General features: G+C 50.8%; 2 protein-coding genes and 1 long non-coding RNA gene across 4 annotated transcripts; 1 reads left to right on the forward strand and 2 right to left on the reverse strand.

The window, feature by feature from the left end:
• The first annotated feature begins 2,295 nt into the window (after positions 1–2,295).
• Positions 2,296–12,500, forward strand: LOC148126511 (tripartite motif-containing protein 10-like). Of its 2 annotated transcripts, XM_087923249.1 has the most exons (9): positions 2,296–2,410; positions 5,955–6,403; positions 6,729–6,824; positions 6,918–7,142; positions 7,258–7,280; positions 9,561–9,676; positions 10,014–10,067; positions 10,438–10,470; positions 11,227–12,500. In XM_087923249.1, exons 2-9 carry the CDS (start codon positions 5,990–5,992, stop codon positions 11,796–11,798), a joined length of 1,533 nt encoding a protein of 510 aa, XP_087779375.1. In that variant the 5' UTR covers positions 2,296–2,410; positions 5,955–5,989; the 3' UTR covers positions 11,799–12,500. The 2 variants fall into 2 exon arrangements, with proteins under 2 accessions (XP_087779375.1, XP_087779376.1); XM_087923250.1 differs by lacking the exon at positions 10,438–10,470.
• A 7,393-nt stretch (positions 12,501–19,893) lies between these two features.
• On the reverse strand, positions 19,894–20,934 carry LOC148126512 (beta-1,3-galactosyltransferase 4-like; the record flags this gene model as incomplete). The annotated part of the gene is made up of 1 exon (XM_087922947.1): positions 19,894–20,934. A coding segment is annotated over one exon (1,041 nt), but the record flags the coding sequence as incomplete, so codon positions are not given.
• Positions 20,935–21,976: 1,042 nt separating this feature from the next.
• On the reverse strand, positions 21,977–24,074 carry LOC148126513 (uncharacterized). Its single transcript, XR_015741383.1, has 3 exons — positions 24,007–24,074; positions 22,893–23,085; positions 21,977–22,041 (listed from the first exon to the last, which is right to left on the reverse strand). It is a non-coding gene; the product is annotated as an uncharacterized LOC148126513 (long non-coding RNA).
• Between the last annotated feature and the right edge of the window lie 1,877 nt (positions 24,075–25,951).

The raw sequence follows: 25,951 nt of genomic DNA on the forward strand, positions 1-25,951 counted from the left end.
ACTGTCTCTCACACACACAACCCCTTGTGATTGCACTTCGGCGCCTTGGCAAGCGGCTCATCATCTATAAGCGAGCAATGAGCACCTAAAGTCTGCTCTACCGCTTCCCGGTGCTTTGCAGCCTGCTAAGCCACAGGGGCCTCCCACCTTGGCAACTTTCAGCCCGTCGGACTTCAACTCCCAGAAGGCCCCAGCCAGCCTTAGAGTCCGCATCCTGACCCCAAGAATCTCCGTCCTCACTTTACCGACCTTGGAAAGACAGAAGGCTGAGTCAACCTTGAGCCGGTGGGCCGAGTCTGCCTGTAGTATTGTGTTCCAGCCACCAGGGCACCACCTGATGGTTGCGGCATCTTGTAGTTGCGGGATTGTGGTTTGTGACCTTCCCAGCCAGATTCCAACGAGCAAAGTCAATCAATGGGGAAGCCGGATTTGCTTATCAATTGTGTGATTTACAACCTTGTGGGGTAACCGGAACTATCTGGAACTGAACACACTCAAAACTGGAGAAATGATGGTAGACTTTAGGAGAAACCCTCCCACAATACCACCTCTTACAGTACTAGATAACAGCGTATCAACAGTAGAGACCTTCAAATTTCTAGGTTCTACTATATCACATGACCTAAAATGGACACCGAACATCAAAAATGTCATCAAAAAAGCACCACAAAGAAGGTTCTTTCTGCGCCGACTCAGGAAGCTCAAACTGCCCCAAAAGGAGCTGCTGATCCAGTTCTACAGAGGAAGGATGGAGTCCGTCATCTGCACCTCCGTAACTGTCTGGTTTGGTTCTGCAACCCAACAGGACAGACACAGACTCCAGAGGAGAATTAGGACTGCAGAAAAAACTATTACTACCCACCTGCCTTCCATCGAGGACCTGTATATCCTGCACGAGTCAAAAAGAGGGCTGTGAAAATATTTACGGACCCCTCACATCCCGGACATATAAACTGTTTCAACTCCTTCCCTCAAAACAACACTAGAGCCCTGCACAGCAGAACAACTAGACACAAGGACAGTTTTTTTCTCTGAAGGCCATCGCTCTGCTAAACAAATAATTCCCTCCACACTGTCCAACCATTTACAAAGTCTGCATTACTGTCACTATTGTGACTGCATGACTGTGACTTTGTCGCTTGTATCCGTATGATTTATATGGAGTTTTTCCTAGTATGATTTGATTGCTTATTGTACCCTGGGACTATCATTAAGTGTCATCCCGGATGATTCTTGACTCTTGACACTGAGAGCTTCTGCACCAAAGACAAATTCCTTGGGTGTCCAATGACACTTGGCCCATAAAGAATTTTATTCTTTTCTATTTGCTTATTGTACCCTGTGAATAAGTGGTGTACCTGATGATTCTTGACTCTTTTTAAAAAAAATATTTATTCGAAGTTTGAAAGAATTAAAAGAAAGAGAAACAGGTTCTCACATTTTACAGGGATGTCATACATAACTTTTAGTAACAATTCAGTTCATTTACCATAAGCGTGTCTATAACTTCTTGACCCTTTTAGGTTCACCAAGAGCATTTGCACCAAACACAGATCCCTTGGGTAGGATATAAATAAGGGAATACGATCAAAAAGACATTATAATGATATGGGAGGAAAAATTTAAAACAGCTAGAAAGAAAAGAGGGAGAAAATAGCGTGTGTTCGTGTGTGTGTGTGTGTGGATATACGCATATAAGAGGGAGATTCAGAAAATGAAGGGCGGAAGTGTAAGAGATGTCTAAACAATAGGAAATAGTGACAACGGAGACTTGAGAATTGGGAGGAAGAATATCGGTGCCCATTTGGATCAACATGGAGGATGCCCACCTATCTTCGCACCTTCCATGCACTGATGCTTTGTTGAGTTATTTGATTTAATGGCTGACAAGATGACAGGGATAAGTATAAACACCGTTGTGAATACGTGAAAGGGATATAAATAAGCAAAATAAAAAGAAACTATAGGACAGGGACGGTAGGCACGTTTGGGGCCCTTATGCTCGTCCCCTACAGGCCTCTGACACGGAAAGGAGAGGAGAAAAGGAAAAAACTGGGTAAACCAAAAAGCCCCCCCCCCCGCCTTTCCCTCCCCCCTCCCCGATCTGGCCGCCCTTCCGAGACCTTCCCCGCGCAGCGCCAGGGGATCGTGGCCAGTCCCTTCCCCGGATCCCGCCTTGCCCTCCACTGGATGGGTGGGGGGGTCTCAGGCAGCGCCCCCGGGAGTGGGGGGAAAAAGGCAGGAGGGGCGGGGCCTCGCGGAGGGAGGGGCGGGGCAGGACCGCGGCCCGCCAGCCGGGAAACGAAACCAACGAAACCGAAAGCGCCGACGGCCCTTCGGCTCCACTGCGCAGGCGCCCTGGCTCAAACTGCCTTCCTCCCTGTCCGCTGCCCGGCCAGGAGCTTCGCAGGTGAGGTCACCTTTCCCCCCCATCCAGAAGTGACAGTCTCCCCCGAAGGGTCTCAAGCGGGGGGGGGCTTCGGGCGAGGCTCCTGCTCTCCCCGAGGGGGGCCGGGGGGCCTTTGGGGCGAACCGAGGAAGACCCTCCGAGCCCCCCCCCCCCGCCCGGGCTGAGCTGGAGGATCTTTCGGGCTCCCAAAGCTTTTTCGCGTTGAACTCTGTCCATGCCCCTTTGCGAGGCCAGCGGGGTTGGCGGAGGTCTCCCTCTTCCTCCGATCCTTCCCAGAATCCCCCCGGCCGCTTCCCAGCCTCCCTTCTGGGGCCTTCCTGGCTCTTTTACCGGCTCCGGATCGAGTCCTTTGGGTCCTCCATCTCTTCCTTGGCATTCCACCCTCTCCTCTTCCTCTCTAAGAAATGCATCCCATTGGCTGTCAGGCTCCCAGGGGCGGGGCCTTAGCTGGACCACACCTGGCCTCACCTGAGGCAGTCTTGCCAGGTGGGGAGATGGGCCGTCCTCTCCTTCCCATTTAAACGTTCAAAAACTCCGTCTTAATTTATATTATCCCCTATTATGTTCCCCCAATATTACATTTGCCGCTGTTGCTTATATTTTATTTTCTATAGCTTCCCTTCCCTCTAGCCTCTCATTTTAACACAAGTATATTTTCTCTTAGCCAATATATTCAAACTTATAATATTATTACCTTGTTATCTTATATACAAGAATAACAAAACAGATAGTTAATTAAAAATATTATCCTACTATAGAGTTATATCTATTCCCAGTCAGGCTCCGCATAACCTTTTGTTAGGAGAATGAGCGCACACAGGGAGACTGAGTGAGAGTGGTGAAGAATAACACACACACAGCACACAGCTTATTATTCCAGTTGTCCACTAGCCAGATAATTTTATTTTATTTGAACCAGTGTCTCTTCTTTGTTTTAAAATATCGACATCCTCAAACCTTTATTTCCAATGTTGATCAGTCCAAAACACCAAGAATTCCAGAGATGGTATCCTCCTATATCCTTACTCTTTGATTACAATATATTCCAACGTCCAGGGGTCTTATTATAACGGCTTTCTTTTATTCCTTCTTTAATTTCTCATTTTAATAATGTCGTTAATTTGAAGGGATCTACAGGATTTTTCTTTCATCAGCAAGTGGCGCTTTTAATCCAGTTTCACAGCCACTCTTTTTCTGTTTCTTTATTTAGCTTCACCAATTTCAAAAACCAAATATGACTCCTCTTTAGAACAATTACTTCCAGCATTCAGATTAATGCCTTTTAATGCCAAATCCTGCCTGATTGCCAATTCCAAATTAATGTTCTTCTAGATTAGTTCCTTTTCAAATTTTAAGTTTTTAAAAAAACTTTAAAACTCTTTATATTTCCAAATTCTTCTTCTATCCGCCGCTAGCACATTTTTTTATTTTTCCCTGTTATAGTTTTTGGGGTAGTTACAAATAATATAGATTCTTTTTTTTTTGGAAAATTTTATTGATTTTTAAGAACAAACATACACAAACAAAACCTAAAAACATCCCACTTTTTTATCATATGTTTTTTTATCCCACTTTTTTATCATATGTTTTTTATCCCACTTTTTTATCATATGTTGTTTCCAATTTTCTAACTTTATTTCTAATACAAATATAACAAATACAAGACAATCTTATGTACCTTTACAGAATCCCTTTTTCAGTTAAATTTTCACCCATCTCTGAATAAGTCCTGTTTCTTTACATCTTCCTCCAAACCTTTGTAACTTCTCTTCCCTTCCTTCTTCCCTTTCTCCTTCTCTCTCCCCCTTTACCTCCTTGTCTCTCCACCTCCATTTCCCTCTTCTGTATTCCCCTTTTCTGTTGCTTTCCAACATTATATCCACTTTTCACATTCTTTTTCCCTTTTTTGGCTGTTTTTTTAAGTCTTAAATTCCTTTCTTCCCCAGATAAAGTTACTTGTTCATTAAAGATGGCTTCTTCTTTGTCCCAATCTTCTTGTTGTGCAGTCTTTTCTTGTAGTTTCTCGTAGGTAGAAATCGCCGTTTCTAAAAATTGAAAAACGGAGCCAAGAGAGCCCTTCCCTTCTCGTGCCTCTTCTTTATATTTCTTAAATTCCATTTTCAGTTTATCCACAAGTGATGCCATTGGAGAGGTATTTTTTTAAATAACCACCCAATTGTTTTTAGTCATTCAAATATCCAGAAGTCCCAAAGTCACCAAGCAATCCAAATACACACAAGCTATTTCTTTTAACACTTTCTTCTTTTTTTCACTTTCTCTTCCTGGGGTTACTATTTAGTTGCAAAGTTCCAGTTCAGATGTATTTTTTAGAAGTCTTATTGAGATTTATCTTTAGATTCTTTTGAGTTCCAGGCAGACTCCTCCTTAAATCCTGCCCTTATTATTTTTCTCTCCCTTCCCACTTATAGCAAAAATAATTTTTTTTTTCAGTATTCAATATTCAATCTTTATTGTCCCCTTGGCTTTTAATTATATTTCCAGTTTAATTACCTATTGGTGCCAAAGCGAGTTTTCCAGATTTCTCATTCAGGTGTCTTCGCTGTCAACGTAAGGAAGAAGAGTGAAAAAAATAAACTTTCCCTTTTCACTTTCATTCGCTGCTTCCGAGTCTTCTTTGGGAGTGATGTGGCTTTTGTAAAAATTAAATTCCAGGATACCTTAGTTGTTGCTTCTTATCCCGGTGAACCAAAACTTTCACTTCTTAACTTCCTCCTGCACTTTCTTTTCCAGCTGAGTGCTTCTTTCTTCTTTCATACCGCCTTCGGGAAAGGGAATTTGGCCAGCTGAGGAGGAGAGGTGCAGCTCCCCTCGACCCTGCTGGCGCTCCTCCGTCTTCACCACCTCTACGGGGTGGCTTAGCCCCGAAGCCAGCGGGCTCGGGGCACTCCAGCGGCGAGCGCAGGCAGAAACCAAGCACGATCGCAGATTCCTGCCTGCCGCCAAAGTCCTGCAAACCGGAACTCACAAATAATATAGATTCTCACCCTTCTCCGAACTTTGTTCCCAATCTCCACTCCAGCACCGCGCTAAGATGTTCCTCAGCTGTCCCAACTTTGTAGCATCCATCTTGGCCTGCTCTTCATCGTGGCATAGAGAACAAGTTCGGGGTTTCTACAGGGGAGTTGCCTTCTCCCCCAGAACCTCACCAAGTGCTTCTTCTTAACTTCAGCGCCCTCCAAGGTGGCTTTCAGCTCCGTACAGAGCCCACAAACGGCGAGAAGCCAGCGCAGGAACGGAAACCTTCGTCGCTGCTTGTGGTCTCGTCATGATATCCACCGGAAGTCTGGCCAGGCTGAGCTTGAGGGAACCAAAGCGATCGGATGGATGCCCAAAGAGGCCGCCCCAGACCCCAAGGGGGCTTCCTTTGTCCTCTTCTCTGGCTTCTCTGGCTACTGGGCAACCCCTCCCTCTTTTGCAAGAAGCCATTTAATTGGAGGAGGGCTTCAGAGCACTCTGTTCTCTGGGGGAGGGGCTGAGAAATACGCTGTCCCAGAAGGAGCCAATGAGCAGCTTCCTCTTCCAGGTTCAGCAAAGGAGGAAAGGGGACTGAAGAGCCCCATGGCAACCTCAGGGGAAACAACAGCCTTGGAGGAGCTGAGCCAGGAGGCCACCTGCCTGCTCTGCCTGGACTTCTTCGAGCAGCCGATGGTCCTGTCCTGCGGGCACAACTTCTGCCGCGACTGCTTGGCCCAGTTGGGCCCTGAGCCTTCCTGCCCCCAGTGCAGAGCCAAGGTGGAGCCCAGCAGCACCTGCCCCAACTGGGCCCTGGCCAACGTGGTCCGCCTGGTGAAGAAGCTTCGGCTGTCAGAGGGAGCCCAGGAGGAGAGCAGCGGCCAACGGCTGTGCCAGGAACACGGGCAGCCCCTGCAGAGCTTCTGCTCCCACGAGAAGAGCCTCCTCTGCCCCGGCTGCCTGGAGGGGCACCGGGGCCACCCGCTCCTCTCTCTGCCCGAGGCTGCAAAGGGGTACAAGGTAGGCACCAACTCCCTGGGGCACTGCATCAGCTCTTTTGGGGGGGGGGAGGAGGCACAGGGGTCACCCCAAGTCCCCTGAACGATGGGAAGAGCTACCAAGTTTAAAAAATGGCAGAAGAGAACCGGCTGTTTTGGGGCAGCGAGAGAGGAGAAGGTGGGGGAGACCAATTCTTAGTTGCTCGCCTCCTCGTGGGTCCCTGTCTGCCCCTGAGGGCCCCCAGCAGGGCCTCTCCTTGGGCGTGGCACAGGGTCCCTGTGGTCCCCTCTGGGTGGGAGCGCTGCCATTTGGGACTCAGCAATGGCACCCTCTCCTCCGCGTGCAGGACATGCTGCATGGCCTCCTGGAGCCCCTGAGGAAGGAGGAGCAGAAGTTGCTGGAGCAGAGGCGGGTCGAGGAGCAGAGCCGACAAGAGTGCCAGGTGGGTCTCTTGGGGAGCGGGCAGGAGGCAGGTTCTGCGGCTGGGAAATCTCCCCCCTCCCTCTGAGTCCCCCCCTCTTCTTCTGCCCCCCAGGAGCTGCTTGCCACGGAGAAGCAGGAGGTGGGCCTGCTTCTGGAGTCCCTGCAGGAGCTTCTCCGGGAGAGGCAGCCGGTCTGGCTGAGCTGGCTGGCCGAGCAGGAGGAGAAGATGGAGTGGGAGGTGACCCTGGCCAAGCTCTCCGGGGTGGCCTCCCGCCTGCAGCAGCTGATGGCCCAGACGGAGAGGAAGTGCCGCCAGCCGGACGGGGAATTCTTGCAGGTGAGGGGTGGCTTGCTGGCCTCAAGGTGGGGAGCAGAGGGTCCCCGGGCGGACAGAGGGGGGATCGGCAACCTTTCTGAGGGCCGGCACCCATTTCTCTCTTCTCCTCTTTCAGGACATCCAGGACACTGTAGACAGGTAGGCGCCATCTTGCCCTTCCCCACCCCTGGCTTTGTGGGTCAGTTTGCGCCCAGAATTTCTGGGGCGGCCGCATCCTTTCAGATTTTGTGGCCGAGAGATGCTGGTTGTGGGGCCTTTGGTGCTCTCGGAGCTCGACTGACTTCCTGCAGACGTTTCGTTACCGAACTGTTCGGTCCTAGGCATCCCCAAAAAGCACTAAATCAATTCTGGGTCTTGGCAAAACCTCTTTTGTTACATTAATGTGAATTTATTTCATTCACAGTCAGCCAACGGCTTGGCAAACTGTCTTGCAAAGCTTTGCTAATTAGCTCAGGCCTTATCAATCCTGGAACGCTGCCTGGTAAATAGTTCCACACTCAGTGCTGACAGGGAAGGCCTGAGTTATACAGAGAAATTTCCTGCAAAAGCCCCCTCCCCTTTTGCTTCTCTTTTCATCCGGATGGGAGGGGACATTCATTGTCTACCTGTGGCCTTACTCCCACATTGACCCGGAGTTCGTAATTGTTCCTTCCTTTTGGCAGCTCTGTGTATGCACAAGCTGGGGACCGGTTCCAGAACCTCCCCCACCTCAGTGCTGTCCAAGGCTGAAGGCAGCTGATGACTGCCAGCCTGCCCTGGCCCCATCTCTGCCTCCGACCCAGAGCCGTCATCCGAACCTTCCTCAGCCTCCAAGACTGTCCCGCGTTCCTCCCCAACCTCCTCACTACTGTCCGAGTCTGTTGCCCGCTGCAACAGCTGCCAGCGGGCCACAACACTGACTAGGTAACACCATCAGTGCTGGGAGGGAGTGGTGTTCGCTCCCTCCTGATGCACAAGTAGGTTGCTCTCAGTTGGGGAACTATTTATGCCTCAGTGGTTGCTCAGGCATTGTAAACAACACAGATGAGGCACCGACAATGCAGACCGACAATCCAACAGCAAACAGCAGCCCAACCAGGGAGCCCCAAGGAGAGAACGACGGTCCCAGCAATACTCTCAGGGAAGCCAAGAGTGCAGACAGGCCTTGACCTCATGACCACAGCTGAGATTTCTGTTACTAAGTGAGACAATCATTAACTGAGTTTTTTCGACCTTTCTCGCCACACTTTTTAAGCGTATCGCTGTCGTTGATAGGTTAGTAACCTGGTTGTTAATTGAAGCAGGCTTCCCCATGGGCTTTGGTTGTCTGATGGCCACGTGACCTTGGGATCCAGCAATGGTCATAAGTGTGAGCTCATTGCCAACCATCTGCATTTGGATCCCGTGGCCATGGGGACGCTGCAAAGGTTGAAACTCTGCAAAATGGCCGGAGGGCACTTTTTTCACTGCCGTAACTTTGAACATTCACAAAATGAACAGTTGGGCGTTACCTATAGGTGAAAGGAGAGCAAACCACACTCCCCTGTAGCAGTGATGATGTTGCTCAGTTGGGTAATGAAAGGTCTGCAAGAAAACAGCCGATCCCCAAGGACCCTCGGGGGCAACTCTTCTCTTCTGCTGGAGCTTCGCTTTCTCCGAAGTCATTCGGATGATCCCCACTTGGAGTGGAGGGAAGCGGTGGAAACTCAGTTGTTGCAGGAAACCTGGTTTCTTTGCTTAGGACCCCTTAGTCCTTGGTACAGTAAGATCAGAATCACACTGACTTTTGTGTTGAGTTTGTGACTTTCCTCGCTTCTGTACTGAACTCTACACTGGTTCAGTGCGCAGAGTCGGTTGCGATCAAAGCAACAAACAACGGTTGCATAGCAAACAAGTCAGGATTCACGGCACATGCCAAACTCAGCTTTGGAAAACCTGAGTCCTGTACTCACCTGGCAAGATGCTGGAAAGGACTGGCTTGTTTCACACACCGCACAGCCAACCCAGCCCTCACCCAGCCCCCCTGTGTTGCGGGGAGGCAACCGGGTAGCTGTGTGAGGCCATTGTCAAGTCATAAAACATTTTGTATACACATTTTATAGTTGACAACAGAAAGAAAACGGGAGTTTCAAAGAGCAGGTGGCAGTGTGGAATTGAAAGTCCATTCCATTCACTGGTTCAGTGCGCAGAGTCGGTTGCGATCAAAGCAACAAACAACGGTTGCATAGCAAACAAACCAGGATTCAGGCCACATGCCAAACTCAGGTTGCAAGGAGACAGTGAATTATGTATCTCAGAGTTGGCTACGCCCAGGTTAGTGCTGGATGTGGATTGTTACCTTCAAATAAATCCTCTTTAGCTTTGGGAGTGCGGCTCAAGGCTCATGATTTAATTGGAGTAACTGCCGGAACCCTGACAGCCGCCCTCCTTGTGTCGCAGGTGCCGGAGTTACGTGGTGGGGCATGTAGAGAGCATCTCTCCCAGGCTGCAAGGCAGACTCCGCACCCTCTTGGAGAAAAACGCTTCTGTAAGGCAGATTGTGAATAATTACAAAGGTGAGGGGCCCTTTCAGGAGGGGGCTGGGGGTCTTGGGCCCTCAAGAGGAGCCCCAGGAGTTCTGGGCCCTCCTTCTGCCCCACTTCCTACTGGGGGATCTTGGGACAGCCAGACCCAAACCGGCTCCACCCAACCTCTGGCTGGGTGAGGAGGGGCTGCCACTTCCACTGATCACTCACCCCCCCAACCATGTTCCTTGGGGTGGGGGTTCACTGGGCACCTGGCAGGGACCCGAGACAGTGCTGCCAACAGGGTGGCTTCCGCTCACGGGCATTGCCCACGGGCGGCTGTTTCTCATCTCGGCCCCGTTTTTTCCTTTCGTCCTCCGAATCTCAGCCTCTCTGCAGGCGACTCTGACCAGGGAGAACCTGGAGCAACTTCTATCCAAAGGTAAACCCCCTGGGGCTGGTGGGGGAAGGGCTTGCAAAGACCACCAGGCCTCACAGCAGCGGTTTCCCCACATCGCCAGGAGTGACGCCTGCCAGGAGTGGCTTCCTCCGTGGGGTGGAAGCCCCGGGTCTGGAGGGCCCCCAAAGGCAGCCTCTGGGGGAGGAGTGGGGTCCCTCAGCAGCCAGGCGGAGCCGGCCCTTCCCTGCCACCCCTTGGCCCTTCCAGAAAAGAGCCACGGGGGAGGGCGCTTAGAGCTTCCCGTGCATAGAAGAGCCCAGCGGGGGCCTCGGTGTTGAGCTGGGCCCTGTGAGAAGTGGGGTGGGGGGCTTGGAGAAGCCCCTGATTTTAACTTCTATCCCTTCCTCCCCAGCGCCTGCTCCACAACAGCTAAGATCTCTTCAAGGTAACAGCACACGGAGGAAGAGGGAACGTTCTGTAGCGGGTGGAGTCCGTTGAGGGCGGCGGATGTTGGGCCTCCTCTGCCTGGCCAGGGCCCTTCCTGAACCAGCCCGCCAGGCACCTAGTAAACGGGGGACCCCTGACCTCGGGGCTCTGCAGCCATGATGCTTCAGTGGCCGTGAGTGTGAAAAATGGTTGTAGGTCACCCTTTCAGTGCCACTGTAACTTCACTAAAGGAACAGCTGTAAGCCGAGGATGACCCGTGCTATCTCCAGGTGCCCTGGGGAATTGAAGTAAGCACAGGGCCTAGGGTGGGTCAGACCCCCCCAACTGCCCACCACTCCCCACTTCAGAGGCAGCCCCCACTGACCTCCGGCTGCAGAGGCCTGCTGTACTTAGGAATTGGTCCCATTTTTTTTGGCCGGGGGGCTTGCCAGCCACTGCATCTCTGGCTCCAGAGAGGGCCAAACGGCTCAGAAGCACCCAGCCCCGCCCTGCTTTGCCCTCCGAGGCCCAGAGTCATCAATCATGTTCTCCAGTTAGATATTTGCTTGGGAGAAACTTCAGTCACCTAGTTACTATCTCTAAAAAGCTAGGTGTGGAATGCACTTTTGGTTTCCAAACTGCCGCACTGCTCTTCCAAAGCCCTTTTCCCCCCTCCCTTTCAGTGGGCAACTCTAAAAAGACCTTAGAAAGGTTTTATGAGTTGACACCCTGTTCTCAGCCCATCTTAAAAGAGTTTCTGTTCTCCGTCCTGCAGTCTCCGTCATTCTGAACGACTCAACTGCCCACCCCCGGCTCCTGTGCCAGCGCTCCACTGTGACTTGGGCTGACAGATACCAGAATTACCCAGATTTGCCAGAGAGGTTCGATCGGGAATTCTGTGTCCTGGGCTATCAAGGATTCAACACAGGATGGCACTGGTGGGAGGTGTCCGTGCAGGAGGCAACCGACAATGCCCCGGTATGGGGCACAGCATGTTGGGCCATCGGGGTGGCCAAGGAGTCCGTCCGCAGGAAGGGGAGGTTCCAGCTGAGCCCCCAGGAGGGCATCTGGGCCGTGGGGAGGAGTGTTAGCGGGGAGATGGTCGCTTTTGACACACATCAGCAGAAGCTGAGCTGGGAAAAGCCGCTGCAGAGGCTGCGGGTGAGGGTGGATTATGAAACAAAAGAAATGGAATTCCTGGATGCGGAGACGGAGGCTTTGCTCCACACCTTCCAGATGGGGTCCCTCCTTGGGGAGATGCTCCAGCCTTTTTTCTACCTGGGCCAGAAGGGGGTCACGCTTCAATGTGAGCAATATCCACTTCTAAAAAGTCTTAGGAACTGGTAGTCCTCAACTTACAACAGTTCACATACTGACCAGAATTGAGGAGCTCAGCCCCACCTCCTCGCGCCTTCAAGGCCACATCTGGCAAGAGGACCAGATGTGGTCTCCCCTCCCCCCGCCATGCCCGACCTCCTTATCCTTTTGCCATGCTCAGTCAGTAATCGGTAAAAGTGATACCTTAATACCTGCATGCGATTTTACATTTATGTTACTCTGAACTTATTAAAAACGCAACATATTTATGTTTTATTTGTATCATTTATCTAGGTGATTTACAGATACTGAATAAGTTTTTAAAGCATCCGTGACAGAATTAGAAGTTAGTGGCAAATCATTTTAAAAGGTAGGCAGGGGCTGTCAGCGTATAAGAAATTAGGAGCTGGGAGTGCCACAACAAGAAGTCAGGAACTGTTTGGTGACTGAGAAACGGGATCTGTTGTTGTTAGGTCAGACAGCTAGGAGCCTGGGCCTGGTTTAGCTGATTTCTCTTAAGAAAGAAGTTCTATCCTCGCAGGTTGTATCAGCTTTGGAAACTTGATTCAACGCTGCCACTTAGCTTGAGAAAGTGGGAGGGGGGTGATTTTAATTGAGTAGCTCTTAGGAGACAAAATAGAATTCTGCCACGTTGAAAGAGCTGCATGGGTATTGTATACATGCATCATGTTTTGTATTATTGCATATAAAGAAGTTTCTTCTTTGAATGGATCCTGCTGAATTATTTACTTGACGGCTGGATGAAAGCTGCAAACTCTTGAACAGGCGCCACCCCCAAAGGGCCCCCGGGAAGGGCATGTTTTTGGCAGCCCTTGAAGTGGGGCCAATGGGGAGGTTGTCCCTGGGGGTGGGGGGAGCCCCACAGAGACCTCCAACTGCCCCTAAGGAGAGGGGGGAGCCCTTAGCTGGTGCTCTGTGGCCATCTGGGGCGGACAGAGGAGAATGGGTTGGGGATGATGGTCTTTCAACTATCCTGGCCTGAGCCACAGAGGGTTTTGAAAACAGAGCTGCAAGTTTGTTGAGGTAATTCCCCGTTAGGGGAATGAGCGCATACAGGGAGACGTAGTGAGAGTAGGGAAGAATAACACACACACAGCACACAGATACACTGTACAGAAAATGTAGGTTTTTACTTCCAATAAACCTTTAAGCACAGTCCAAACAAGCAGTCCAAGTCATTCACAGGTAAAGCAGTCAGTTTCCAGTTCAGGAATAATCCAAATATCAAAGTCCAATATCAAAAGCAGCTCTGTAACAGACTTACATCAACAATCAGTAACAGTCATTAGGAGAAACCGCAGCTTGCTCACTTCATTGAGACTCTCTTCTGAGATTAAAAAAACCCAGGTTTCTGGCTCCATCTTATGGCCATTAGCGGAACCACGCCCAATTACAGATTTACTATTCTCTTAAAGGCATAGTATTAAAATGTCTATCCTAGTTTCTATATTTCCAACCCAAATAACTGAGGTGACTTACATTCCTAACAACGTTGCCCTCGGAAGCAGCGGCCGCCACAACATCAGGGGTGTGATGTGGCCACCTCAAGCCTGGTCAGTGAGCAGAAGCAGGCAGGGTGCCGCATTCTGGGCCAGCCAAAATTTGGGTGGTAGACTTTTTTTTTTTTAGAAAAAAATTTTTTTGCTATAAGTGGGAAGGGGGAGGAAAATAATAAGGGCAGGATTTAAGGAGGAGTCTGCCGAACTCAAAAGATGAATCTCAATAAGACTTCTAAAAGATACATTTTAACTGGAACTTTGCAACTAAATAGTAACCCCAGGAAGAGAAAGTGAAAAAAAGAAAAAAGTGTTAAAAGAAATAGCTTGTGTGTATTTGGATTGCTTGGTGACTTTGGGACTTCTGGATATTTGAATGACCTCTCCAATGGCATCACTTGTGGATAAACTGAAAATGGAATTTAAGAAATATAAAGAAGAGGCACGAGAAGGGAAGGGCTCTCTTGGCTCCGTTTTTCAATTTTTAGAAATGGCGATTTCTACCTACGAGAAACTACAAGAAAAGACTGCGCAACAAGAAGATTGGGACAAAGAAGAAGCCATCTTTCATGAACAAGTAACTTTATCTGGGGAAGAAAGGAATTTAAGACTTAAAAAAACAGCCAAAGAAAGGAAAAATAATGTGAAAAGTGGATATAATGTTGGAAAGCAACAGAAAAGGGGAATACAGAAGAGGGAAACGGAGGTGGAGAGACAAGGGGGTAAAAGGGGGAGAGAGAAGGAGAAAGGGAAGAAGGAAGGGAAGAGAAGTTACAAAGGTTTGGAGGAAGATGTAAAGAAACAGGACTTATTCAGAGATGGGTGAAGATTTAACTGAAAAAGGGATTCTGTAAAGGTACATAAGATTGTCTTGTTATATTTGTATTACAAATAAAGTTAGAAAATTGGAAACAACATACGATTAAAAAGTGGGATAAAATAGTCAGTGTAATTCAGTGAAATTTTTGTGAACAAAATAAATGAAATAAATGAGAGAATTGAATTAGGAAGGAACGGGAACAGGAATTTTAATTACTCAATGTTTTATAAAATATAAGTGAAGTAGGTGGGAAGGGATTATGGAAAGTTGATAAGTGTTCCCATAGAAGTATGATATTTATTTGAAAAGTAATGTGTAAAATGTTTAAGATTTAAATAAATATTAATATTAATGATAGAACTGAATTGGTATGGATTGTTGTTTTAATTATATTATATATTCATATTTTTTTCTTTTTTTAAAAAAATAGTGTGTAGTTTTAGAATGTACCAAGCAGAATCCGAACGGAAGTTATGTATATTAAGTGTTATAATTTTAGGGGAAAGATACAAAGGCGTCATACTCCAATCAGTGTACAAGGGAAATTTTGTTTGATGAGAAAAGATAATAGACAGCTGAAACAAGACAAAGAATATAAGTATAATGATTTGACTTGAGATGAAATAAATAAAATTAAGAAAGTCAAAAGAGGGGAAAAGCTATATAGAAAATGTAGAATGATAATGAGATATGGAATGGTTTATAAAAATGAGCATGAACTTGAATTTGTGTCTGTACGAAGAGATGTAACCCAGGATCAAGCTGCTTTCAAAAAAGATGTTTTATGTTTTAGGTTTTGTTTGTGTATGTTTGTTCTTAAAAATCAATAAAATTTTCAAAAAAAAAAAGAATCTATATTATTTGTAACTACCCCAAAAACTATAACAGGGAAAAATAAAAAAAAATGTGCTAGCTGCGGATAGAAGAAGAATTTGGAAATATAAAGAGTTTTAAAGTTTTTTAAAAAAACTTAAAATTGGAAAAGGAACTAATCTAGAAGAACATTAATTTGGAATTGGCAATCAGGCAGGATTTGGCATTAAAAGGCATTAATCTGAATGCTGGAAGTAATTGTTCTAAGGAGGAGTCATATTTGGTTTTTGAAATTGGTGAAGCTAAATAAAGAAACGGAAGGGGTCCCCAACCACCAGGCCCCGGACCGGTACCGGTCTGTGGAACATTTCCTACCGGGCCGCCGGTTTGCTGGGCAACGCCATCTTGTTTGATGAGAAAGTGCTTCCGGGTGAGCTTTTCCAGTTGGAAAGCGGCGTTTGGGTCCTGAAGGAATCCTTGCGCCTTAGTTTTATCGAAGGGGGCGGCTTCGAATGAAACTAAGGAGCGAGGGTTCTTTCAGCACCCAAGGCAAGGCGAGCCGAGCGACCATCCCGAAGCCGTCCTGAAGCGAAGCCCATCAACAAAGGTACAAAGGAGGAGTTGAAGGTGGCGGGGAGAAGCGGGGGATGGCTGGCTGGCCGGTCGCTTGGCTCACCTTGCCTTGTCATGCGTGCTAATGCCGGTACCGGGCCGCGGATCATTTTGTGATGCCGGTACCGGGCCGCGGCACAAAAAAGGTTGGGGGCCACTGCCTTACAGGGTTTACAGTCACTTCTTTGGCCGCCACCAGGCAATCTACAACAGGAAGGCCTAAGGGTGGTCTAGCTTGCTTGTTCTTTACTGCTTTGAAAGTGGAGAGAGTGGAGATGCCCCCCTGTGGCTCTTTAGCGATGGTTCTCCTAATTAAGAGAGGACGCAGCAAACTGTTAGAGTTCAACGTTTATCTTCCCCCAACGATGATATTAAGGCTCAACGGGGCGTGCTAGAGAATTACATGACTTGTACGGAAACGAAATTCCCAGCGCTGTACAACCTTATAGGGGGCGACTTTAATGCCCGATTGGGAGTACTAATTCCCCCATCGATTGAGGCACTCTACTCCCAAGAAACCCTCCAGGCCATAGGACACCTGATTTCAGCCAGACATTCTAAGGATGAATTAACAAGTTTTGTGGCATTCAGTTAGCCCTTTTAGCAGCCCAACACAATCAGATAATTCTTAATTAGTGAGAGTACCCTAGGTGATCTAGCTGATAAGTTTAATTTTAGTTCCTCACGTGGAGTAGTGTAATTGATTTTGTGCCGGTATCCCAGCTTCTTAGAAAGGCAGTCCGTGCTTTTTTTTGTGGACTGCCTTATGGAGAGCGACCCCTACTCCCGGGTTACAATCATTGGGCTTTCCTCAAATATACATCTCCTAAGGAGTCCCCAGATATCAGATCCCTATGTGGCCTCGTATACAAGGGGGACCAAATGGTCTTCTAATACTGAAAGAAAGTTTCGCTTCTTTTTATCATCTCCAGAGTGTCTCGGCTTAGACAATCAGGCCCTAACAAATTGTGGCCCAGGGACAATCTCGGCCTATGAATCGCCCCGTAAGCCTGCTCTCCATCGTTGGGAAACTGTATGCTAACTATCTCCAATGTAGACTCCTCGCTTGGGTTGAGGAGTTTAATATTATTGGTGCTGAACAGATTGGGTTTAAAGCGGGTTGTGCCATACTGGACCACTGCTTTGTCTTAGCGCACCTGGTCGATAAATATACTACCATACCAGATGGCAAATTTTTTATTGCTTTTATTGACCTAAAGTCGGTGTTTGACTCAGTCCCTAGGGGACTTGTTGTGGTCAAAACTGCTCAAAAGTTCTATCGATAGACGTCTTCTGTCCCTAATTAGATCCTTGTACAACCAGACCTCTAGTCAGGTCAGGTGTGGTCTGCAGGGAGAACTTTCAAATCCTATCCTGATTAAGAATGGAGTAAGGCAGGGTTGTGTTCTGGCTCCTATTTTGTTTAATTTATTCTTATCTGACTTGGCCTTTCACATTGGACGTATTGAGTCCCACGGCCCAAAGTTGTCAACTACGGAGATCCCGCTTCTCTTTTATGCTGACGATGCGGCCCTCCTTTCATTGTCAAGGCCCGGTCTGGAAAGATTCCTTTCTGCATTTGGGTCTTACTGTGCTGAGACCCACTTGTCCATTAATTATGACAAATCCAAAGTATTGGTGTTCTCTAGAGCCCATAATTGTATAACTGGGCTATCAAAGATAATGCTGTTAAGCAGGTTTTCTATTTTAAGTATTTAGGTATTCAATTTCAGAACACCGGTGCTTGGACTAGACCTCGAACCCAGATGCTGAATTCGACCTCCTGTAGTCACCAGCAGATTTTAAGAATATTTTTATACCCAAGTTGGCCAGTTGATTCCTTCTGCTCTGTGTATTTACAAAGCCAAACCTTTGGCTCAAACTCTTTACGGAATTCCCATATGGATACGGGGCTTCAAGGATTGTATTGAAGGAACCCAGGCTGTCTTTCTTAGACAACTTCTGGGTCTTCCTCCTTGTGTTGGTTTTGCTCTGACGTACCTGGAACTGGGCCCTCGATCAGTCGAATGTGTGGCATGGATTCACACCTTTAAATGGTGGTTTGGGGTGCTCTTTCTGGCAGTTCCTGGTAGCTACCTCTCCCTGGCGTTTGCTGACTCTCATATTTCTCGTTGGGAGAGGGAGCTGATGAAGAAATTACACCTGCTAGGTTTTACGGGGAATGCCCTGGGAGATGATGGCCTTAAGGACGCCCAATTTAGGGTAGTCCAATGGCTTGTGGACACTGACTTGCAATGTCTACGAGCCAGAGCTAACAAAACTTGCTCCCCTCCGATCTTCAGCCAATTTAATAATTACGGACTGAGGACGGCTTCCTATTTTTACACTCTAACCATCCCCAAGTAGAGAAGAGCTTTCTCCCTAGCTCGCTTTAACATCTTGCCCTCAGAACTACTGGATGGGCGATTTAAGAGGCTCCCGATTAACGAGCGGTTATGCTCCTGTGACAGAGCTGTGGCTGAAACTGTGGAGCGTGTCCTTTTATATTGCCCTATGTATAACGCAGGCAGATCTCAGTTACTGTCTCTCCATGAAACAGACCCTTCTAGTCCCACTGTTAGTAATTTGTTCTTATATTGTGTAGGGCAGTGGCCCCCAACCTTTTTTGTACCACGGCCCAGTACAAAATGATCCACGGACCGGTACCGGCATCAGGACCCACGACCAAGGCAAGGCGAGCTGAGCGAGCAGCCAGTCAGCCACGCCACGCTTCTCCCTTCCACCTTCAACTCCTCCTTTGTACCTTCTCACGGTCAATGGGCTTTTCGGGCTCTTTCTTAATCTCCTCCTGAGTAACGCGACACTCCACCGCCATCAGGACGGCTCTTCGTTCGAAACCCCCCCCTTCGACGAAACTAAGGCGTGAGGATTCCTTCAGCACCCAAATTCCGCTTTCCAACCGACGACCAACAAGCTCACCCAGAAGCACTATCTCAAGCGCCGTTGAAACAAGATAGCGGCGCCCAAGCAAAATAGGTGGCCTGGTACAAAATGATCCACGGACCGGTCCCAGTCCGGGGCCTGGTGGTTGGGGACCCCTGGTCTAGGGGATGGCTCCTCATACATCACTTCTCAGGTTTCCAAAAAAATTTTATGAGCTGTAACCATCAGAGAAGAACCCTGTAATTCCCCTTCGTCAAGTTCTTGGTGACCAATAGTTCATGACTAATTTTCCCATGTTCTTCTTTTGTTGTACTTGTGTTTTGGTTTGTGTACAATTAGTAATCATAGAGTATGATTATTACTAAATGCAGATTTGGCAATCCATTCCAGAGAGGATATTTGAAACTCCTGGCAGGGAAGCTAAAAAAGACACGAGCAGAAGGATGAGAAAGCATGTCCCTCACCCAAGATCCAAAACAGGACGAAAGCCATTAAGTCACAGTAGGAATTGCCCAGCACCCCTTTCAGAACCCAAGCCCCTTCCTTGCAGTCCAAACTTCAAAGTCACACAAACCTGGGAAGCTCACATAAACAATAAGCCAGAGGTTGACCAGATTAGCTCAGATTTGCATTTCCTCTTTTTTTATTGTGACCGTTATTGTCAGAGTACAACTTGTGTACAATGAGGTTGGCTGATCCTCCCTTCATGCACCCTGTTAGTGTTTGGGGATAAACCCCCGAGCTGAGTGCACAGCAGCAGTCAAGCCAGGCAGCCAAATGAGAATGAGGCTGGGCCCAAGAGTATACACACACTTGAGACAAAAACACTGTTTGTGGTTGTAAATAGATATTTAATTCACAGAGAGTAAGAAGAGTCATTCAGTCCATATGTCAGTATCCAGTTTATCAATCCAGTTATCAAGTCCATTAAACAGTAAATACAATGTCCTTATCTGCTTGTAATCTTCTCTCTATGATACCTTTCTCACCAAGACAATGCTGAATCCTCAGCTCACTAGGCAAACAGTCCTTGTGTTCAGGTGAAATGGTATCTGGCACAGTAGCCTCCAAAGTAAGCAGATAGACCAACACAGTAGGCAGCAGACCAGGAACAGTAACCAGGTGCATGCAGAAGCCGGACTCATACAGTTGCATCCAGAAGCCGGGGCTATTACGTTTCCCCTCCTACCTATATGGCTGCCTGCAACCGCACCCACAATGACATTGCAGTTTCTTGTGCTTAAAGCTACATAGCACTTAATCCTAGGTTTACATATTTATTCAACCCAAACCAGTTGGAGTATCCATATACCCAACACACCCCTCCCCCCAACTCAACTCACAGCGAGGACAAAAGTCCCCAACCCACCCGCAATCTTACTACGCTACCTGACCTTCTTGCACAAGATGGCAGCCTGGCCAGTCTCTCATACTACATTGACCTTAAGTTATTTTCCGTTCAGGAGTCTGGCAGCACTTCAGCCAGCCAGGCCAGGACCTGGCAGCGGGTCAGGCCAAGGAAGCGCTGCCAGGCGGTGCAGGGGTGCTCAGGTGCCTCCCACATGGACAGCATTTCGGCAGGCTCCACTTCGTGCATGCTGAGGAGCACCTCCCGGTAGCAGCAGGCATCAGGCGGGTAGTGGGAAGGCCTGGCCATATGGTTCAGGTGGCGCGGGGCAATGCCAGCATGGTGGGCGCACAGCGCCACATACACATCCTCCACGGGCACTAGCGGTAGCAGGCAGGCAGCACCCAGCACAGCAGCAGCGGCTGGGGCAGAGAGAACGTAGGCAGTGCCACTGCAGTAGGGCGGGAAGGCAGGTTGTGGGTAGAGCCAGGTGGGCACGTAGTGCCAGCTGTAGGGGTTGCGGATGGATGTCCCGTGTGAACAGACATAGCCCAGATAGGCAGCGGGTGGGCTGGCCAACTGCTCCAGGTGTCGCGCCAGGGCCGGCAGGTTCAGGAAGACGTCATCATCGGTCTTGAGTAGGAAGCGGGCGGTGGGACAATGGGTGGTAGCCCAGCCCAGCATTGCCAGTGTCTTCAGGGTTAGGTTTGTGTAGGTGTCGGCAAAGCGCGCCTGCAATAGGTCCCCATGCTCGGCCGCCTCGCGCTCCAGTGCTGCCTGCTGTGCCACATCTCCAGGCAGCCCCACGGTGAAAACCGTGTGCACACTGTGCCCCCCTGCTACTCTCGCACCCCCCCAACTGCGCTGCACCCCCGCACGCTGGGCCACGTGTCCAGGTGCACTGGCCACCAGCACCAGTAGCCAGGGGGCGGTCTGGGCACAGGGCGATGGGGAAAGCGTGAAGGCATTGGGGGGAGGTTGGAGCAAAGTGTCTGTGTATTGCTCCCCAACACCGCTCACCATGCGGGGGGCCAGCGAGAGGGGGTCCTCACGGCGGCGGCTGGCCAGGAAGCTGAGGACCAAGAGGGTTGCCAGGCCGCACAGCAGCCCGAACAAAAGCTGGTTTGAGCTGCACCGGGAGCGCTTCCAGAGGGGTTACATGGCAGTCGTGGGCAGCCGCAGGGGCTGCGGGAGGGTCTGCAAGAGAGAAGGAGACGTCAGGCCTCTGAGCCCTTTTTCCCTCCCACACTAAGAAGGAAGCCCCATGTGCCACTGCAGGCCAAGGATGGGATGAACAGGCCTCCCCAGCAGCACCTGCGCCCTTCCCAGAGAGCAGCACCTGGCAAGACAGGCCGATGAGCTGTGCGCTGCTATGGCAATAGTGTGGCTGCAGCCTGGCTGGGGTCCAGACAGAGGGCAGCAGTAGCTCTGCAGGCCCACCCAGGCGGCGGCTGGGCTCCGCGGGAGATCATGGCTCACCGACCATCCGCCTTCCTGCCATCTGTGGGCAGGCTGCTTCCTGTAGGGCCCGGATTGGGCCCTGGGTATGCCTGAAGCAGCAGGACCTTGGACTGCCCCCTAACCACCCTCCTCCCGGTGACACAGGGGCTTCTGGCCAACCCCCCATTGGACCCAGCCAGGGTGGGGCCATCATCCCTTCCCAGGATGAGACATGTTCAGCCTCCGGTTCAAACAGGAAGCCCTGCCTGGAGGCAATCAGGGCAGGTGAGCCGTTAAGGGAGGGGAGGCTGGCCCCGTTTCTCCCTGGCGATGCCCCTGTGGCGCCTGTGGGCCGCCAGATGCCCCGAAGGTGCCCCCTCTCCACTGGAAGCGTGGGGAGGAAGAGGAGGAGGGGAGGGCCAGGTGTCCCAGGGCACAGCAATACCTTTGTGGGCTCCGCACTTCAGTCCTCCAGGGAGCAGCAGCAGCAGCAAAAGGCACCTGCTCTGCGGGAGGGGAATCCCCGTTCAGGAAAGGAAAGTCAGCCGGGGAGGGAGCAAAGGATGTCGAAAGGAGGGTAACGGTTCGGATTGCCTAAGGCTTACAAACCTCAGGCAGGAAACTCCGGAGAAGGAGGGATGAGGAAGGGGCTTTTCTCCAAGGGAGGCCAGGTGGAGCCTTGTGCCCAGAAGGACCAAGGCCATGAACCCCCTCCAGGGATTGCAAAGAGCCAGGAAAGGTTTGGGGTAAATACCTGAGGCATCTTCTCCGCTGCGAACCTTCATTTGGAGCTCCGGCCCAAGCGGGAACTTTCCGTTGCTGCAGAAAGGAACAGCGGAAAGTTTCCCTCCCTGCTTCTAGCCAGACTTCCTGGCTGCCCTTTCTGGGGGAGACCCAGCCCCACTGAGGCCGCCCTTCCCTCCCTCCCTCCGTCCCAGGCCTTTCGCAGAGGTCCCAGTGTGAGCCATTCTCCCCTCCCCTCCGTGCAAGCAAGCTCTCAAGCAACGAGGTCCCTGGCTTGGGAGGGGGAGGCCAGCCTTGGGCAGGCAGTGGGGGGGTCCTGCCCTGAGGGGCCCAGGCAGCCCCCCCACCCTCCTTCAGACCCTGGCTGAGGCCTCTTTAGGGGAGGGGGCTCTGGATCCAGACCCCGCAAAGGGCCCTGAGTGGCTGCAGGACTTGCGCCCGGCAAGCCTCCCTTGTCCAGCAGAAACAGTGCGGGGGGGAAGGGAAGGGGGAGGGGAAGGGATACTCGGCAGTTCATGGCACTAAAACGATGAAAAGGTTAAAAAGCCCCCCTCCCCACATAAAATGCCTCCAATCCACCTACAGGAACCCCAGAGACCCCAAAGGCTGAAGGTGGGGCCAGTGTGGGGGAGGCTTTGGGGAGGGGGGTGAAGTGGAAAGGCAGCCCGGAAGGACCGGCCGGTTAAAACCAGGGCTTGAGTGGCACCTGGGCAGCTGTGGGCCCAGGCGGGTCCTGTCCATCCCTGGGTCTGGTTTTGGGTTCAAACGGGGACCAAGCTCTCCTGATTTACTACCCAGCCTTGTCATTCAGGGGGACCTTCCCAAGCCCCCACCCCCACCCCGCTTGGGCCAATCCGGCCCCCTCCCCAAGGCCCCTCCGCTGCCCCTCCCCACCCTTCCTCGGAGGAGGGGGGAGAGCTGCCCACCTGCAGCCTGGGGAAGACGGCGGTGCAGGAGAGCCTCTGCGGTCGTGCCGGCCCAGTGTCTTCTTGCTGGGCTTGAGGTTGCCAAAAAGCTTCCTGCGGCAAATGGACCGGCTGACCCTGGTCCAGTTGGCCCAGAAGTTCTGCATCCAGTGCAGGGTGCGGCTGTAGAGGAGGATGCGTGGCTGGGAGGCCTCTGGGGGGCAGGCGGGGCGAGAAGGCAGGCGCTGGTCAACCCCGTCTGGAGCCTCCCACCCTGGTCCCTTGAAGACTGGGGGACTCCCACTCCCAGAATTCCATGGTTAGACTTTACTGGCTGAGGAATTCTGGGAGTTGGAGTCCCCAAGTCTTCAAGGGGCCAAGCGGGGAGACCCCCTCTCCTCCCTGAGGGGCCTTTTCTCCCCCAAAGGAAACTTTCTTGGGTTGTTTCTCCTTGAAAATGTTTCTCTCCTCATCTGGGAAGCTCCTTCAGTTCTTCAGAGAGAGAGAAAAAGAGAGAGAGAGAGAGAGAGAGAGAGAGAGAGAGAGAGAGAGAAAGAAACAGAAACAGAAACAGAGAGAAGGAAAGAGAAGAAGCCAAAGGGAAGAAGAGAGGGAAGACAGGAAGGAGGGAGGGAGGGAGGGAGGGAGGGAGAAGCAAGAGGAAGTGGGGAAGGAAGGAAGGAAGGAAGGAAGGAAGGAAGGAAGGAAGGAAGGAAGGAAGGAAGGAAGGAAGGAAGCAGCAAGAGGGAGAAAGGGAGAGCGAAAGAAAGGAAGGAAAGAAAAAGAAAAGGAGGGAGGGAGGACAGAAGAAAAGGCAAAGGAAGGAAGGAGGGAGGGACGGAGGAAAAGGGGATGGAAGGAAAATAGAAAAAAAAAAGAAGAAGGAAGAAAAAGAAATGGGAGGGAGGAAGGGAAGGAGGGAGAAAGGAGGGAACCCTGAAGAACAGAAGAAGCTTCTGGGATCAGAAGCGAAATGTTTTCAAGGGAAAACCCAAGGAAGCCCAGTTGCCTGTGGGGGGGAAAAGCCCCTCCGGGAAGTCCTACTTACAGGGGTGGCTGCCATCCTGAGCCGCAGGGCCTCCCCAGTCCTGGCGCCCCCTCCCCAACACACGGCCCTCTCCCCCCCCACGCTCACCACCACTGGGCCGCGTGAGGTCCAGGCGGAGGTCCAGGTTGAGGTTCTCGGAGCGGAAGGCCCGGTAGACTTGGATTTCCGACGGTTGCAGTGTCCCGGGTTAATGCAATTCTTTTGGCAACCTTCTCACAAGCAGAGTCCAAGGGGAAGGCAGATTCACTTAACGACTGGGTTGCTAACTTAACAACGCCAGCGATTCACTTAAGAACTGTGGCAAGGAAACACGTAAAATAGGGCGAGACTCACTGAACTGTTTCAGGAATTGAAATTTTGGGCCCAGTTTTGGTCTTAATTGAGGACTGGAGAGGGAGAGAGGGAGGAAGAGAGAGAGGGAGAGAGGGAGAGATAGAGGGAGGGAGGGAAGGGAGAGAGAGAGGGAGAGAGAGGGACAGGGAGAGAGGGAGAGGGAGAGAGTGGTGAGAGAGAGGGAGATAGAGCTAGAGGGAGGGAGAGGGGGAGAGGGAGGGAGAGGGAGAGAGAGAGGGAGGGAGAGGGAGGGAGAGGGAGGGAAGGGAGAGAGAGGGAGAGAGAGAGATGGACAGGGAGAGAGGGAGAGAGGGAGAGATGGAAAGGAGAGGGAGAGAGAGGGAGAGAGAGGGAGGGAGAGGGAGGGAAGGGAGAGAGGGAGAGAGAGAGATGGACAGGGAGAGATGGATGGAGAGGGAGAGGGAGAGGAAGGGAGGGAGAGGGGAGAGAGGGACAGGGAGAGAGTGAGGAAGAGAGAGGGAGAGAGAGGGAGGGAGAGATATAGAGAGGGAGGGAGAGGGAGGGAAGGGAGAGAGAGGGACAGGGAGAGAGGGACAGGGAGAAAGGGAGAGGGAGAGAGTGGTGAGAGAGAGGGAGATAGAGCTAGAGGGAGGGAGAGAGAGGGACAGGGAGAGAGGGAGAGAGAGAGAGTGGTGAGAGAGGGGAGATAGAGCTAGATGGAGGGAGAGCGAGGGGAGAGGGAGGGAGAGGGAGAGAGATGGACAGGGAGAGAGGGAGAGATGGAGGGAGAGGGAGAGAGAGGGAGGGTGAGGGACAGGGAGAGAGTGAGGAAGAGAGAGGGAGAGAGGGAAGGAGGGAGAGATAGAGAGAAGGGGAGAGGGAGAGAGGGAGGGAGAGGAGATAGAGGGAGACAGAGAGGGAGAGGGAGAATGAGGGACAGGGAGAGAGAGGGAGAGTGAAAAGATAGAGAGCAAGAGAGAAAGGGAGAGGGAGAGGGAGGGAGTGGGAGGGAGGCAGAGAGGGAGAAAGGGAGAGAAAGGGAAAGGGAGAGAGCTGGAGGGAGGGAGACAGGGAGGGAGAGGGAGATAGAGATAGAGAGAGGGAGATAGAGACTGGGAGGGAGAGGGAGAAGGAGGGTGGGAGACAGAGTGGGAGAGGAAGATAGTGGGAGAGGGAGGGAGGGGGAGAGGGAGTGAGAGGAAGAGGGAGAGAGTAAGGGGAATGGAAAGAGAGGGAGAGATGGAGGGAGTGAGGGAGATAGAGGGAGAAGGAGAGAGCAAGAGGGAGAGAGGGAGGGAGAGGAGGAGAGGGGGAGAGGGAAAGATGGAGGGGGAGGGGGAGAATTCTGGGTGTGGAATTCTGGGAGTCCAGCTGGGAAGTGGGAGCAAGAACGGGAATTTCACACGAATCAATCCGCATAGTCGAAAATCACGGGGTGTGGGTGCGCTTTGTTCCCACGAATAAATCCTATTCAAAGTCACCGAGATGCTTCAGCCCCTGAGATACTGGAAGACTGCTATCATGTCTCCCCTAATCCTTCTTTCCATTAAAGTAGACATACCCAGTTCCTCCAACCTTTCTTTGTTTTAGTCTCCAGTCCCCTAATCCTCTTTGTTGCTCTTCTCTGCACCCTTTCGAGAGTCTCAACATCTTTTTCACATCACGGCAACCGAAACTGGATGCAGGATTCCAAGTGTGGTCTTACCAAGGGCATTATGAAGTGGTATTAACACTTTAG

Source organism: Pseudonaja textilis, chromosome 2 (genome assembly GCF_049901715.1).
Source record: "Pseudonaja textilis isolate UNSWEBS1 chromosome 2, rPseTex1.2, whole genome shotgun sequence".
Taxonomy (NCBI): Eukaryota; Metazoa; Chordata; class Lepidosauria; order Squamata; family Elapidae; genus Pseudonaja; species Pseudonaja textilis.

Excerpts from the sequence above, each read along its gene's own strand:
- LOC148126511 (XM_087923249.1), top strand. The coding sequence starts at position 5,990 with ATGGCAACCTCAGGGGAAACAACAGCCTTGGAGGAGCTGAGCCAGGAG. Across the intron at positions 6,404-6,728 it reads AGGCTGCAAAGGGGTACAAG|GACATGCTGCATGGCCTCCT; the intron begins GTAGGCACCAAC and ends CTCCGCGTGCAG. Across the intron at positions 6,825-6,917 it reads AGAGCCGACAAGAGTGCCAG|GAGCTGCTTGCCACGGAGAA; the intron begins GTGGGTCTCTTG and ends TCTGCCCCCCAG.